Raw genomic sequence first — 16,567 nt, forward strand, 5'->3', positions numbered from 1 at the left:
GCAAAGGGGCTTTGTGTCCTCCAGACTCACCCCTCTTCCGGACTGGGCTGCTCTGTCAGTTTCGGTTAGAGCAGCCGCACTTCAGGCGAGTAGTCCTGAACGGCCTCCAAAAGTTCCCTCCTGGAATGGGGGTGAAATCTCGTTCCCTGACCCGATGGCTGTGCTTCCCCTCGGCCTGCGGGCCGACCCCAGGTTGTGGACGGCACCCCCTGCGCGCCCGACTCCACCTCGGTCTGCGTCCAGGGCAAGTGCATCAAAGCGGGGTGCGACGGCAAGCTGGGCTCCAAGAAGAAGTTCGACAAGTGCAGCGTGTGCGGCGGCGACAACAAGAGCTGCAAGAGAGTCTCCGGCTTGTTCACCAAACCCATGTGAGTGCTGCTTTGCCCACGCGCCCTGAGCGCAGGGGCCAGGAACCGTCAGGCTGGTGGGGGGAGGGTGAATGGCCGTGCTGCTAGGGAGGGGCACTCTGCCGGGGGTGTTATCCGCATGGCCTGGCTTTTCCGAGCACCTGGCGTTCGGTCCGCGGCTCGCCTCCGCGCATGCGCTCTGCCCCTGGCTCGGGGGGAGCTGAGTCCAGCTGGCTCTCACGTGGCTCTGCCAGAAGGCTCTGTGATGATCCTGGACCAGGGAGCCGGTCAGCTGGAGGCTTCTGAACCAAACCCGCCCCAGACGGGGGATTTCCTGGGGCTTCCTAGCGACATTAGTGATCGCAGCGGGGCCAAGAGACTGGCTGGAGCCCTGCGGCTCCGTGCCCCGGAAGGACCCTTCCCCAGGCATCGGTCAGTGCCACGCCGGGCTCCGGCGGAGATTTAAAGGGCCACCACTGCCGCAGTTTCGGGGGTGGCAGCGGGGGACTCCTGGTCCTTTTGAACTGCCAGGCCCAGGGGCAAGTGCCCGCTCCCCCCTTCCCTCCCCTTCGGCGGAGCTGCACGGCACCATCACGAGAGCTGAGCCCTGCAGGGGGAAGGCCTGTTGGGGGGACGGGGTGGGGGGAGAGCCCACCCTGAAGCAGTGTGTCCAGCTCCTCTGGTGGGGATTATTCCGGGCTGGGAAGGTCTCCGGGACAGAGCTGCTGTTGGGTGGGGGCGCGCTGGCAGGGCTGCGGTGGGGCCACACGGGTCAGGGACAGGCACATTGGCCGAGCTGTGGGTCCCTCCGTTGGCCTAGCAGCGGGGGAAGGCCTCGGCAGAGCTGGGAGGGGGAAGTGGGGGAAGCAGCAGCCCCAGGCAGGACAAGTCTCACTTGTCCCAGCACCCAAACGTGTCCCGGGTCCACTGACACCCCCTTCTCCCCCAGGCACGGCTACAACTTCGTGGTGGTCATCCCGGCAGGCGCCTCCAGCATCGACGTCAGGCAGCGGGGCTACAAGGGCCTGATCAGCGACGACAACTACCTGGCGCTGAAGAACAGCCAGGGCAGGTACCTGCTGAACGGGCACTTCATCGTCTCGGCGGTGGAGCGGGACCTGATGGTGAAGGGCAGCGTGCTGCGGTACAGCGGCACCGGCACGGCGGTGGAGAGCCTCCAGGCCTTCAAGCCCATCCAGGAGCCGCTGACTGTGGAGGTGCTGTCGGTGGGGAAGATGACCCCGCCCCGGGTGCGCTACTCCTTCTACCTGCCCAAGGAGAGCAAAGAGGACAAGTCCTCTCACCGGAAAGACGGGAAGAGCCCGCCCGTGCTCAACAACAGCGTCCTGAGCCTGTCTAACCGCTTGGACCCGGGCAGGCCCAGTTACAAGCGCGTGTCCTACAAGTGGGCGGCCGGGGGCTGGGAGGCCTGTTCCGTCTCCTGCGGCAGCGGGCTGCAGAAGCGGGCCGTGCAGTGCCGCGACTCCTACGGCCAGCTGGCCTCCGCCTGCGATGCCGCCCAGCGGCCCGTCGACGTCCGGATGTGCGGCGAGCCCTGCCCCGCGTGGGAGGCGAGCCCCTGGTCCCCCTGCTCCAAAACCTGCGGCCGGGGCTTCAAGAGGCGCATGCTGAAGTGCACGGCGCGGGCCGGCCGGCTCTTGCCTCGGGATCGCTGCAACCTCAGGAAGAAGCCTCAGGAGCTGGACTTCTGCACCTTGAGGCCGTGCTGACCCCGCCGGCGCTGCTTCTGAAGAAGGCCTGGTGTGTCTCTGGCTGGAGATCTGGAGCTGAGGGCTGAACAGTGGCGGGGGGAGGGCGAGGGGAGTGGTCTGAGGCGAGGGGTCTCTTACCTAAGGCACAGCAGCGGGGAGAGAGCGCGCAAACCCTCAGGGGGGCCCAGGGCGGTGTTGTCCAACAGGTTGCTCAGAGACGGAGTCGAAATAGACATCTACCTCGAAGCTGCCCAGCGGCCCTGGCTCCCTCCCCGCCCAGAGGATGCTACGGGCGCGAGCGGGAAGGACAGGAGGGAGGGCAAGGTCGGTTTCTGGGGACTGCTCTCCGGGACCGAACAAAACCCCCAGGACAACAGGAGTGTGATTCTGTCTCGCCATGGCCAGCCTCCCTCTGGCCTTCCAAAGGGTCGTCCCCGCCCCTGAAACACTAGTGCTAGACGGGACCAAGAGGAATTAGCATTGCAAGGACGACCGGTGCAATAAAGTACTGGGGTCTAACACGGACGGACGCCTTCGGGGCTTGCCAGCAAGGACTCAGGAGACCTTGCTGCAGCAACGTTGTCATGCAGGGCTGCAAACTAGTCATTGACCGGCAGCTTTGGTTTTCCACGTGTTTGGACCGAACGATGTAGATTCCTATGGTGCTTAAACTCCGAATTTTTATTCCCCTTCCTCGTGGTTGACGCAACCCCTGCGTTCCTGGGGTAATTTTGTCATTTCCAGAGGATCCTCTTAGAAGACGATGCCTTTTTATATGGTGCTTTGGGAAGGGTGCGTGGAGGGGAGTGTATCTCTAAGACGACGTGGGTCTATTTTAACGGAAGCTCTTTGGGCCGGATGCCTTTATGCTGGGAGCACAGCAAAAAGGGGCCGAGAGTAAGTGGTATCCGCAACCAGGTGCAAATTGTATTCCCATAACCCCTGTACGTGGCCGAGCTGAGAGGGATGGCAGTGTGAGGGTAATTCTAGGGGTCCTGCCCCTCCTGCCCCGGCATGGTGCTTTCTGAAGAGTGAGAAGCGCTGCCAAGCGCGCTCTACATGCGCCAGCCCCTGGTGGCAAAGCCGGAGCCTTCTCTCCGAAACGGTGCTCTGGGCACGTCACTTTGCCTGGTCCCCAACTCTCCTCCACCCGCGTCTCCTTCCACCTTTGCTCAGGGTTAATTCTCAAAGGCGCAGAGATCCTGGGTGCTGACGTAGAAAAGAAAGGCGGGCTGGGCCAGGGGAATAGGGAGGTTGGGGGGCTGACTGGCTCCAGTCCATCCCTATGGGCATGGGCCTGTAACGGGGGAGTGGGGTACAGCTTGTGCAGACGTAGCTGAGCTTGGATCTAGCCGGCGCGTGTCCCGGGGCAGCGGCGCTACAGAGACGTGCGGTCCAGCCCAGGCGCGCTCCACCAGGGTGCAGGGACGCACGCCCAGAGCGCAAACCCGGCCTTGCACTTCTCCAGGACCCAGGCTAGCTAGATCGACGGCGCCTCAGGCACATGAGCGCACGCTCCAGTCACGTCCCGCCATTGCCGGGTAGACAGCCCCACGTCGGCAACGGTTGCCACCTGCATCCGGGGGCAATACACAGGCTGAAGGCGAAGCACGTGCCTGGGGCCCCGTTGCCCCACGTGTTCAGTGGGGAGCTGGCTCGGTTTCTGCAAAGCTCCGTGGGACCCTGGCGTGGAAGGCACCGGAGCAGGGGCACGTAGTTATTTTATGATTGGCCCTTGGCTGCGAGGTAGCTCAGGCACCGAGCCCTAGATCATCGGCCTCCTGCTGCCAGAGATTGGCAGCCAGCTGTAGGACCTCCCCCCTCCAAAGTGCATGAGCAACTTGTATTGAAAGTCTGCCTGGTCAATCGCCGCCCCTCTAGTACACGCCCCATGGCTCTGTCCTGGCCCCTCCTACCCACCTGGCCCCCCAGCCAGCCCACAGACACCAGAACTGGACAGGACCGCGCGAGGGCGTCAAGCCCTCACGGCAGGGCCGGGCAGCGTCCACATTCGGACAGGACACGGTTCTAGGGCGAGCTTGCCCCTAGCAGCCCACCCCAGGGCGTCCATGCGTGGGCTCACCAGAGCATCCAGCGCTCTCGCCGGAGCACGCTGAAGGGCACACAGCCCGTCCGGGCGGCCGTGTTCTGCCCTGCGCCTCCGCATGCAGGATTTGGCTGCTCGGTCCACGTGTTGCCCAGGGGATGTTCTCCAGCCCCCAAACGCGCTGGTATCCATTGGTTCCCTCTGGTGGGGGGATGCCAGCAGCTAGACTCTCGGGAGGCCCCCCCGCGCGCTAGGGGCAAGAAGATGCTTCCTTGTCCCACGGAAGCAAGTGGGAATTGTGGCCTAGGCAAGCGTGGGACAGGCCCGGGCCCCAAGGCCACTGGGCTTCAAAATAACCCCAGAGAGAAATTCAAGAGAACCCTGGTTTATTATTTTCAATTACACTGGGCATTAACCTCGCCTGATGCTGGGTTTCCGAGCATCTCCAGGAACGGTAGCACTGGGGTCACCGGCAGTTCTGCAGGGGCGGGGGGCGGGTGGATAGATTTAGGGGTTCTGGGGCGGAGCCTCCTCCGGTGTAAACCAGCACGGCTCTGTTGACTCAGTCCATTGACTTGGATGGAGTAACACCAACTGGCCTTTGAACGGTGCCGGCGCTGTCCCTCGCACGCCAAGCAGAATGGGGACGGGGCTTGCTGCTGCCTAATCCCAGGAGTGATTCCACGCTCCTCCTCCGGGAGAGCCAGGGTTCCCCTCATCCGGCATTCCCGCAAAACGCCCCCTGCTGGCACGTTCATTTCACTTTTCCTCCCAGTGCACTGGGAGTCCGTGGCCTTGATAGGACAGTGCCAGGTCTCACGTTCCCATGCTCTCGGGCTGCAAAACCAGCCTCCGTGCAGGGGAGAGAGAACTTGGACTGGCTGGTTACTGGCTACAGAATGGAGATGTGGGCGGGGGGGAGCGGGAGAAAGGAAACCAAATCCTGGGGGGGGGGGGTGTTGGTCCAGAGTTCTGCACTAGACCAGGCCCTCCACTATACAGTGCCTGTACCAACAACAAAGTGTCCAGTGGCCCCTTAAAGACTAATAGATATATTGGGGCATCAGCTTTCGCGGGTAAAACCACATAGTCAGATGCAGTCTCCAAGCCTCTGACAAAGTGTTTTTTGCCCACGAAAGCTGATGCCCAAATAAATTTGCCACCGGACTCCTTGTAGGTTTTGCAGATACAAGCTGACGGCTCCCCTCTGAGACAGTATCTCTGTGCAGCCCTTTGAGTTTTCCTCTTTCCCTGTCTCTGATTCCCCACCATATGGAATATTCCTACATTTATTGGTGGGTTTGCGGTGCTGAATGCCTGGTGCTTTCTGTTGAGTAGCTGGACCCGAGGGGCTGCCCGTTACATCTTTCCATAAAAACCCAAATTGGTCCCCCGCACCATCAGCTGTCACAATTGTGCAGGAGGCGGAGTGGGGCTTGGTTTGGTTCTTTTGTGTTCTTTTGCAAAATGTATGGCAGAAGGACAGAAATGCCTATTGTACTGGCTGCTTTGTGTATACCATGTATACTGTACATCAGTCTCTGCTGTTTGTGCATTGAAAGCAAACCTGAAATAAAGTGGTATTTAAAATTCCATCTGGTTCTTGGGGTACAGGTCTGTGTATTCTAGAGACTTGGGAGCAGAATCAGACTGTGCTCTGAACTCAGCCCTACTAGAGTTGAAGGCTGGATTCTTCACACATGTTAACTGGTCAAGGTACATCCCAAAGAGCCCAAAGTTTACAGAGAGGAGGTAGTGTGTGGCCAACAATTTGCTTGGCTTGCTTACATGGAGGCTGGCCGAATGATATTTTTTAAAAATATATAATTTCAGATTTATTGATTAAATTTAAAAAAAAATAGTTGTAAAGAATCAGTGTACATGTCCCCAGCTGTGCAACATAAGGGCTGTGTCTAGACTGGCAAGTTTTTCCGCAAAATCACATGATTTTGCGGAAAAACTTGCCAGCTGTCTACACTGGCCGCTTGAATTTCCGGAAAAGCACTGACGATCTCATGTAAACTCATCAGTGCTTTTCCGGAAATACTATGCTGCTCCCATTCGGGCAAAAGTCTTTTTCCAAAAGACTTTTGCGCAAAAGGGCCAATGTAGACAGCACAGTACTGTTTTCTGCAAAAAAGCCCCGATCGCAAAAATGGCGACTGGGGCTTTTATTGCGGAAAAGTGCATCTAGATTGGCCACGGACACTATTCCGCAAAAAGTGATTTTGCAGAAAAGCATCCTGCCAATTTAGACGTGCTTTTCCAAAAATGCTTTTAACGGAAAACTTTCCGTTAAAAGCATTTTCGGAAAATCATGCCAGTGTAGACGTAGCCAATGGGTTCTAGGCTGGCTTTTAAAAAACCATTTTTACTTTTTAAAAATTATCCAGTGTGAAGAGAATTAAGGGTGGGGGTGGAGGGCTGATGCTATCGACATTTGTATGCTCCGGGACCTGCCAAAAAGCTGTGGAAAAGGTTGTCAAGTTGCTCACTATGCCAGAAACCCTTCCTGATGCCACAAACAATGAAAGACGCTTGCCCTGGATAGACTGCCAACGATTGGGCCCTACGGTCCAGTGGAATGACTTGTTTCAATGGTCAGGTCAGTGGTTTGGGGGCAAAGGCAGCCATCAGCTGACCCGAAGGTTCTCTTCCCGCTAGCAGGCGGTGGAGCCATTCTGTATTAGTTTCAGTAAATGCATCGATGCCTATTCTAATGCAGGCTTGCCACTCCCTTCTTCAGTGGCTCCACCGGGGCTAATGGAACTCTGTATTTTGGTAGTCTCATTGGCTGTACATGGTTTCCTCCCGTCCCTACCTGCAGCTTGGTTTCTAGGTGTCCACCTCCTTGGAGTAGATCCTTATATTCTAGCCCCATGGTTTTCAGAAGAGATGAGCGAGGGAGGATTTGAGAGCAGCCTTCAACTACCTGAAGGGGGGTTCCAAACAGGATGGAGAGAGAGCGCATGAAGAGGAAGGTGTCTGCTATGTGACTTTAGCAGATCCAAAGGCTCCCCCTGCACTGTGGGGGGAGGCTGGAACCCCAGCAACAGTGACGAGTGGCGATGTTAGAGGGAGTCTGAGTGTTGGGGATGTACAATAACACTGTTCTGAGGCCAAGTGGCAAAGCGCAGTCTGGAGATAAGCAACATTATTGTGTAGCAAATATGGTGGTTAGCCCACAAAGTACCACCCGCCGCTGGGCAGCAGAGCCTCGAAAGCTGGAGGCTAAATCACAGTGCAAATCCAGACTAGTCTCAATGGGAAAAAGGGGAAACAGTCATAGAACGATAGAATCGTAGGGCTGAAAGAGACCTCCGGAGTCATCGAGTCCAGCCCCCTGCCCAAAGCAGGACCAACCCCGACTAAATCAACCCAGCCAGGGCTTTGTCAAGCTGAGACTTACAAACCTCTAGGGATGGAGATTCCAGCCCCTCCTTAGGGAACCCAGCCCAGTGCTTCCCCACCCTCCTAGGGGAATAGTTTTCCTAATCTCAAACTTAGACCTGCCCCATTGTGACTTGAGACCTTGCTCCTTGTTCTGCCATCTGCCCCCACTGCATGGACTGTTGCTTCCTCCTTCCTGGGGTAGCTGTGGCGTTGGGATATAAAATGGCTCCTGTTCCCCACACTCCTTGCACCATTGTCGAGAGGGTAGGTATTTGAACGTCGGCCTTGTGTGCTGTTTGCCATTGTGCATACACTGGACCCTGAGGTCTGCAGTCTTAGCCCGTCTGCCTCCTTCCTGCTTCTTTTAGCGTCCCTCTGCATTCTTGTTCTGCTGTCGTCTTGACCTTTCTCTGGACAGTTCAGATGCCTTGAAACTGACAAGGGTTAGAACGTTTTCTCCTTCTTGTACACTTGAATCCTGTGTCCTACGCCCCCTGCCGCCATCTTTAAAGAGTCAATGTCTCCAGGATTACTTGTGGGTGCCAGAGTTCTCAGTTCTGTAAATACTGGTATCAGTCCCTCTCTCGCTTCTTGGTTTCCAGTAAACCAAACCAAATCACCTAGGGTCACAATACTCTGCCTAGGGTAGTGGTCACCAACCAGTAGATCGGGATCTACCTGTAGATCTTGGAGCCTTTGACGGGTGATCCTGAGAGGTTTGGCTGGGAGGCTGTCAAGTGCAGGCACTTCATGTGCCCCTTTAAAGCACTGCTGTGCAGCTTCTACCCTCTGCCTTAGAGTTGCTCCCCACCCATGGGAGCCTCCTTCTTGCTATGCAGGGCATGGGAAGAAAAGGAAGAGGGGGAGGGGTGAGCCTGCCTTAGCCCCTTGCCCCACAACCACCCAGAAGCCACCTGTGGTAAGCAGTGCCCAGCTGGAGCCTGCATTCCAAACCCTGGCCCCAGTCCTGAACCTCTCCTGCACCCAAAACTCCTGGGTGGAGCCCCCAGCCTGATAAAAGTGAGTGAGGATGGGGGAGGGAGGATGGAGTAAGGAGGGTGGGGCCTCGGGGAAGGGGCAGGAAGGAGGTGGGGCAAGGGTGTTTGTGTTTGAGGTAGATCCTGGATTACACTTAAATTCAAAAAGTGATCTCATGCTTAAAAAGGTTGGAGACCCCTGGCCTAGGGTCACAGTACTCACACCTATCAGTTGCTTGCATTTTGGGTGTTATTTCTGGCCATAACGTGTCTCTTTCAATTCTTGTCCTTTTTCCTTGCGTGTTTGTTTTCTCATCTTTAACTTTATGGCCAGCTTCCTCTAAAGACCCAGTTCTTGCTTCCATGCTGGTGCACAATTTTGGGGATAGGAATCTAGCGATGCCTGTGGTCTCAGTCCACCCATGCTGCCTGCCTGCTCTGTTTGCTTCATTTTTGCTCATTCTGTGTTTCCCACACTGCGCGTTGGCTAGTAACACAGTAGGACTTCCACTAAACTGGCTCATCACTAAAGTAGCTATTTCTCGAGGTGCTGCGGCCCCAGCTAACATCCCAGCTGTGTGCCCACAGGCTTCACAATGCAAAAAGTTGCAAAAAGCTAAATAATATTACACCCATTACTCCTTCTCCGCCCACAGCGTTACCTATTCATGCACACTGGTATGTTCCCACAGACATCCTGGGACCTATTCCCCCTGCGGTAAGGTAGCTGTGAATCTGGTGCACTGACCATAACTGGATCCAATCTGGAGCAATGGTCATGCTGGGGGGCTAGAAGATGGCTGCTTTTGTTGCTGGAAAGGCGGTGTCCATTAGAGCAGCCTGCACAAAACTACACATCACCCTTTTTATACCTCGTTGAGGCTCTCTCAGACCATCGCATTGACCAATGCTGGAAGGAGTCCTGGGACTCAAGGGGATGCTAAGTTTCACCACTTCACACATCATCTCTGAGTTCCCCAGGAACACAACTGCAGATTTACAATGGGTGCCCAAAAGAGCAGAGTTTGGCTCATTAACAATGTTGCTAGGTGCTCAGAAAACATTAGCTACGCCTTCCCTTGCTTGCAGAGCAATTCCCAGCACTCCCTGGATGAGTCAGTTTCCCCTCCTTAAGTCATATCACACCAACATGAGATAAGCCCCAATTCCTTCCTCGGAGCAGGCCATGTCTGTCCAGGGATGATAAATGCCACATCCAGCTCCCAGCAGGGACAGCTTGTCCTTTTCTTTATGTTATCCCAAACAAAGAAAAGGACAGCTCCATTGGCATATTGCAAGTGCTTGGCAAACTGAGGGCATCCCAAAAATGTTCGAGGTGAACTTCTTTTGCACAAGCAAAGAAAATTGCTATCACATGATCTATTGAACACGACGGATGGTTTGTTTCTCTTTCCACACACACACACATTCTGTTCAAATATGGCATGCTATTGCAAAGAATCCAATCACAAACAGCTTGATTAAGAAGCATATAAGATTGGGGTTGGAAGAGATCTTAGGAGGCCGTCTAGTCTAACTGCCTGCCCAAATCATCCCAGACAAGGCTTCGTCAAGCCAGGACTTTTAAACCTCTAGGGATGGAGATTCCACCCCCTCCCTAGGGAACCCATCCCAGGGCTTCCCCACTCTCCTAGGGAAATAGTTTTTCCTAATATCCAACCTAGACCTCTTCCACTGAACTTGACACCATTGCTCCTTGTTCTGTCACCACTGAGAACAGCCTCTCTCCAGCCTCTTTGAAACTTTTCCATTTCGAAGGGCTGCTGTCTCTCATTCTTCTCTTCTGCAGACAGAATGAACCCTGTTCCCTCAGCCTATCCTCATACGTTATGTGCCTTGGCCCCTAATTGTATTTGTTGCCCTCCGTGTGACTCTCCAATGCATCCACATCCTTTCTGTGGGGGGGCGGGGGGCCCGGATCTGGACACAATACTCCAGGACTATGTCTACACTGGTGAGATCTTGCGCTAGAGCTATGCAAATGAATATAAGCGTGGACTATCGCCGAGCCTCATGTGCATATCTAATGAGCCGCCATTTTTGCGGAAGAGGCTCTTGCGCCAGAAGGAGCTGTCTACACTGCCCCTTTCTGCGCAAGAAAAACCCTCTTGCGCAATGCTGTTATGTCTGAAAATAATCAGTGTAACGGCATTGCACAAGAGGGTTTTTCTTGCACAAGAAGGGGCAGTGTAGACAGCTCCTTCTTGCACAAGAGCCTCTTCTGCAAAAATGGCAGCTCATTAGATATGCAAATGAGGCTCGGCGATAGTCCACGCTTAGCCTCGTTTGCATAGCTCGGGCGCAAGATTGCGCCAGTGTAGACATAGCCCAGGTGTGGCCTCACCAGTGCTAAATAAAGGGGAATAATCACTTCTCTAGATCTGCTGGCAATGCTCCTCCTCATGCAACCTACTATGCCATTAACCTTCTTCGCTACAAGGACACACTGTTGACTCATATCCAGCTTCTCATCCACTGAAATGACAGGATGTCCACATCATTTCTGTAGCAGGAGGCCCAAACTGGATGCAACACTCCAGACGTGGCCTCACCGGTGCCGAATAGAGGGGAATAAACATTTCCTCAATCTGCTGGCAGTGCTTCTACTAATGCAGTCCATGTGACTCACATCCAACTTCTCATCCACTGGAATCCCCAGGTCCCTTTCTGCAGAACTGTGCTTAGCCAGTTGGTCCCCAGCCTGTAACAATGCTTGGGATTCTTCCGTCCTAAGTACAGGACTCTGCACTTGTCCTTGTTGAACCTCATCAGATTTCTTTTGGCCCAATCCTCCAATTTGTCTAGGTCACTCTGGACCATATCCCTGCCCTCCAATGTATCTACCTCTCCCCCTAGCTTTGTGTCATCTGCAAACTTGCTGAGGGTGCAATCCATCCCCCCAGCCAAGTCATTAATGAAGATATTGAACGAAACTGGCCGCAGGACCAACCCCTGGAACACTCTGCTTGATACTGACTGCCAACCAGACATCAAGCCATTGATCGCTTCCCATTGGACCCATCAATATAGCCAGCTTTCTATATACCTTGGCTGCGTCTAGACTGGCAAGTTTTTCAGCAAAAGCAGTTGCTTTTGCGGAAAAACTTGCCAGCTGTCTACACTGGCCACTTGAATTTCCGTAAGAACACTGACGATCTTACATGAGATCGTCAGTGTTCTTGCGGAAATACTGTGCTGCTCCCGTTCGGGCAAAAGCCCTCTTGCGCAAATGCTTTTGCGCAAGAGAGCCAGTGTAGACAACGTGGCATTGTTTTGAGCAAAAAAGCCCAGATCGCGAAAATGGTGATCGGGGCTTTTTTGCGCAAAACCGCGTCTAGATTGACACGGATGCTTTTCTGCAAAAAGTGCTTTTGCGGAAAAGCGTCCGTGCCAATCTAGACGCTCTTTTCCGCAAATGCTTTTAACGGAAAAACTTTTCCGTTAAAAGCATTTGCGGAAAATCATGCCTGTCTAGATGTAGCCCTTCAGTCCATTCATCCAGGCCATACTTCACTTGCTGGCAAGAATCCTGTGGAGACCGTATCAAAAGCTTTGCTACAGTGAAGGTATGTCACAACCACTGCTTTCCCCCATACCTACAGAGCCAGTCACCTCCTCACGGAAGGCAGGTAGGTTCATCAGGCGTGACCTGCCCTTGGTGAATCTATGCTGACTGTTCCTGATCATCTTCCGCTCATCCAAGTGTCTCAGCAAGGATTCCTTGAGGACCCTCTCCATGATTTTTCTGGGGACTGAAATGAGGCTGACTGGTCTGTAGCTCCTCGGATTCTCCTTCTTCCCTCCTGCACAATTAAAGTCTCACTTTAGAGCAAAATATTTGCACTGCTCACATCTCACAGACAATGGGCTTTCGGCTGGCCCTCTGTGCCTGAACGTGGCTGTTATCCCATGCCTGAGTGCCCATGCGAAGGGTGGTGGGGACTGAGTTAAGGTTAACTCCATGTCCACCAGGGACTAGCCAGCATCCCTGCATCTCATCAAACGCACAGAGGAGAGGGAGAGGAAATCTATCTTCAGGAGAAGGCAAGAGGAAACCACCAGCACAGTCTGAACCCTCCGCTCAAATAAAGTGATTGTGGTCTGTGTTTGGTCAGCTCAAAGTTTGTTTACTCAGTGCCCGACTGGGTATATCGCCTAGGGAAAGCTGCACAATTGATTAATTCACCTGAGAAATATACTAAGAAAGGGCAGGACATGAGTGACGTGTGAGATATGGAACAGCCATACCAAACAAACTCTCCTGGAGCAGGAGATTAATGCAGAACAAACAACATGAAAAAGTGGCATGGAACAAAGTCCAAACAACAAGCAAAGTCTCAGCCAAGAGCTTTCTCTCAATCTCAGACGATGGGGTTGGAAAGCAAAGCACCTGACATTCCAGCAAAGGGTTGTGGAATCAGTTTTGTGACGGGGCCGTGAGCTGGTGCATCCATCAATGCCTGTAGGTCCTGCTGGCAGGGCAGAGGACTGGACGTGATGAGCTCTCGAGGCCCCTCCCAGTTCTAATGTTCTATGATTCGTCTATGGTCAGAGATGCAACCATATGTTCTGGGTGTCCCTAAACCTCTGACTGCCAGATGTAGGCTGGATGACAGGCCTGGACAATCACTTGCCTAGTGGCCTGTTCTGTTCATTCCCTCTGGAGCATCTGGCAGCATCTGGAATACAGCATATTTGGCTCGCCCTTGTGACACCCTTTTAGGTACCTGACAGCTGCTTTCATGCCCCCTCTCCATCTTCTCTTTTCCAGTTTAAACAAACCCCGTTTTTTCAATCTCATCTCATAGCTCATGTTCTCTAGATCTTTAATCATGTTTGTTGCTCTTCTCTGGACCCTCTCCAATTTCTTCACATCTCTCCTGAAATGTGCCATCCAGAACTGGACACAACATTGCAGTTGAGGCCTGATCAGTGGAGCAGAAGAAGTAATCTCGTGTCTTGCTTACAACACTCCTGCTAATGCAGCCCAGAATGATGTTTGCTTTTTTTGCAGCAAATTACACTGTTGACTCAGATTTAACTTGCGGTCCACTGACCTTTCCTCAGTACTTCTTCCTTGCCAGTCATCTTCCGTTTTGAATGTGTGCACCTGCCTGTTCCTCCTTTGCATTTGTCCTTATTGAATATCACCCGGTTTCCTGCAGACTATTTCTCTACTTTGCCCAGATCATTCTGAATTTTAATCCCATCCTCCAAAGCATGTGCAACCCCTCCCAGCTTGGTACCATCCATGCACTGTAAGTGTGCTCTTCATGCCAGTCTCTCAACCACTGATGAAGATACTGAACAGAAGTGGCCCCAGAAATGACCCCAAAGGGACCCCACTTATTACGCCCTCCAAGCATGACTGCAGACCACTGATAATTCTCTGGGAACCACATATGAACCCACCTTATAGCAGCTCCCATCCCTGTTAGGTGCATTTTACCTAATCTCAGTCTCCGTCCCCCTTACCACAGCACCCTGCGTTGTTCTTAGCCGCAGCTCTGTGTAGCTGCCTGGAGGAGCACAGAGCACGTGACGCCCAGCGAACTAGCAATCCTGGTGACTAACCGTTCCTTGCGAAAGGCGTTGGACTGATTCTATCTCCTTATCAAAAAGGAACTGGAGCCCCCGTTGCGCCTTACCGAGGTCACCTTGTGGCTCTGCTCAGACTGGAACCTGGCCAGGAGGTTCTTAGAAACGCTTCCCTGCTGCACACAGGCCATGTAAATGTTTCTGGGTTTGAATTCCCCGTTGCACGCGGTTCTGTTAGTACCGCTACACATGCCAGCGGCTGGGCACGGCCTGCCAGCACCAGGCTGCTTTCAAACACTTGGCATTAATAAAAGCACGCTGGCACCTTAGAAATCCCACTGGGTTACTTCACCCAAGGCTCATTCACCTCGGTGAAGGCACCAAAGAGGAATTATTGCTGCCCTAATAATAAACCTTCTCCTCCAAAACCTTCCAAAGGACTTTGGGGCTGGGCTGAGGGCAACATTTTAGAGCATCCTAATGGCCTGGCGAAGGATTTGGAGTCCCTTTCACAACCGCAGCCTAGACAGTCATCCCCTGGAGTTTTCCCAGCTGGTAGGGATCCCTTGTGAAGCGTGCGCTGGTGGCAGACAGGGAGACAGGCTAGCGTGAGGGGTGAGTCAGGCAGGAGGAGCAATATGGAGGTGTAGCCATATCTCCTGTCAGCTAGGGGTAAGATAAGTGCTTTTGGGTAGGCTGGAGAGGACCTAATAGACGGTTTAGTCGAAGCAGCCGAAGCATCAAGCAGACCCAGGACTGTTGTCTGTTAAACATTATTCTAGGAGAATCATCTCAGTGAATCCCGGAGGTTTCTGGAGCAGTGCGCTTCCCCTTCCCCTCGGGACAGCTCTCAATGTGCCCTAAAGGAACAAGCTCCCCTAAAACCCTGGACGCGTCTATTCATGGCGGTCAGCTCTCCATGCTGGCACTCCAGTGGGCAATTTCTCCTCTCGCTCTGCGGCACACTGGCGGGGCTCCTCCTGTCCTCCTCCTGCACACCCACAGAAGGCCCTTCGTGTCTACACAGTCCAAGGCAGCTCTGAAGCTTACACCCTTCCCCTGGCGCTGGCCCGAGCCACAACGTCTGCACAGATACCTGTAGCCCAGCCCCTCAAGTCGCGCGAGCCCTAGTCTGTTGGCCCAGGGTCAGGCACTGGCCGCTGTGGGCTGCGTAACCATACCTCAGCCCCACCCCGGCCTCCTCATGCATTTTCAATACACTGGAGACACCTCATTCTTGGCCTGTCTCGTCCGTCACTGCCACGGAAGGAGGGCCGGAGCTGCCTTTGGAAGAGACGGGCGGCAGGGGTCATCGAGAAAGCTCTAGAGACATTTGGGACCCGTCTGCCGTTCTGTCACGGCCATGCCCCAAGGAGCTGCAGCATCCCTCGGCTAAAACCGGGGCAGGAGCAGCCCGCGGGCACAGCCTCTGAGGAGCTAGCTGCCTGACTGGCCCAGCTCACCGCCTCAGAGTGCCCCATCCCGACAGGGTCTGGCAATATGCCCCTCTGCCTCCCCGGCGGGCCCCCCACGGCCTGCTGTTCTGCCCTCAAGAGCTGGGCTGCTTTCTCTCAGCCCTGAGCCAGCCCCGTGGAGCACCACGCCAGAGCTCGCTGCACAGAGCTGACCGGCACAGGTCTGCTGGGCCTTAAAGGAGTGGCCTACCCGGCTGCAGCTGGTGATGATGTTCCGGGGACAGCGCAGATCCTGGGGGTTCATTCTTGGCTGTTCGCATTTGTGGCAGGGTCATTTCATCCGGGTGCGTCGTGTGGTGCCGAGGGCCCTGCTGGGAGGTTATTGCTCTTGTCAGTAACCGTTAGAGCACCTAGAATCAGAGACCAGGCCTCTTTAATGGCATTTCAAGCAAAACAAACCCCCATATTCATCAACTAAAACAGTGGTCCAGAGAGATCAGAACTGAGCTACGGGGCTTTTTGAGGCCACAATACACACTGAGATACCCTAGTTAGTTCCCTTGGCCATGACACAAGCCCCCCACAACTGTTAATACATTTATTCTCACCACCCTGCTTTAATGCAAGGCGGGGTTGTGACAGACCGAGCCGTGTCTGGGCACCGCTGCGGGCATCCGCTCAGGGCGAATTGCTCAAATCCGGGGCTCCTTACAGCCCCCAGACTGGTGACCTCTCCAAACAGGCCACAAACCAGTCCCACCAAGCGCTTCAGCTGCCTGCCTGAAGCCTCACAAGCAAAAACCTTCCGATACCCCAGCAATATCCGTGCCCCAGATGGCCCCGGGCCTCATACACAGGTGGGAGGTCCTAGCACCCAATCCCACCTACCCCCAACAAGTTCTGTCCGGTTCCAAGAAACCAGCCACAGATCCCTGGTCAATTTACCCTCTGGACTGTACCCACAAATCACGCTGGGCCAATCCTTTAGCATCTAACATCTAAAGGTTTATTATTATAATAAAGAAAAGCATGAGAGTAAGGTTGTTAAAGAATAGTACATTACATGCATCGAATCTCCCAGTCCTCGATGCACGCTCTAGCAGAGATGTCACAGCTG

General features: G+C 54.2%; 1 protein-coding gene across 1 annotated transcript in view; it reads left to right on the forward strand.

The window, feature by feature from the left end:
* Positions 1 to 5,699, forward strand: part of ADAMTS15 (ADAM metallopeptidase with thrombospondin type 1 motif 15) — a 30,697-nt gene extending 24,998 nt beyond the window's left edge. Inside the window, exons 7-8 of the mRNA XM_075909820.1 lie at positions 193 to 368; positions 1,297 to 5,699. Of these exons, the coding sequence (XP_075765935.1) occupies positions 193 to 368; positions 1,297 to 2,077 (957 nt within the window). The 3' untranslated portion in view covers positions 2,078 to 5,699. The remainder of the gene's footprint in view (positions 1 to 192; positions 369 to 1,296) is intronic.
* Positions 5,700 to 16,567: the final 10,868 nt, after the last annotated feature.

The sequence above is a fragment of the Pelodiscus sinensis genome, chromosome 26 (assembly GCF_049634645.1).
Source record: "Pelodiscus sinensis isolate JC-2024 chromosome 26, ASM4963464v1, whole genome shotgun sequence".
In the NCBI taxonomy this organism is placed as follows: domain Eukaryota; kingdom Metazoa; phylum Chordata; order Testudines; family Trionychidae; genus Pelodiscus; species Pelodiscus sinensis.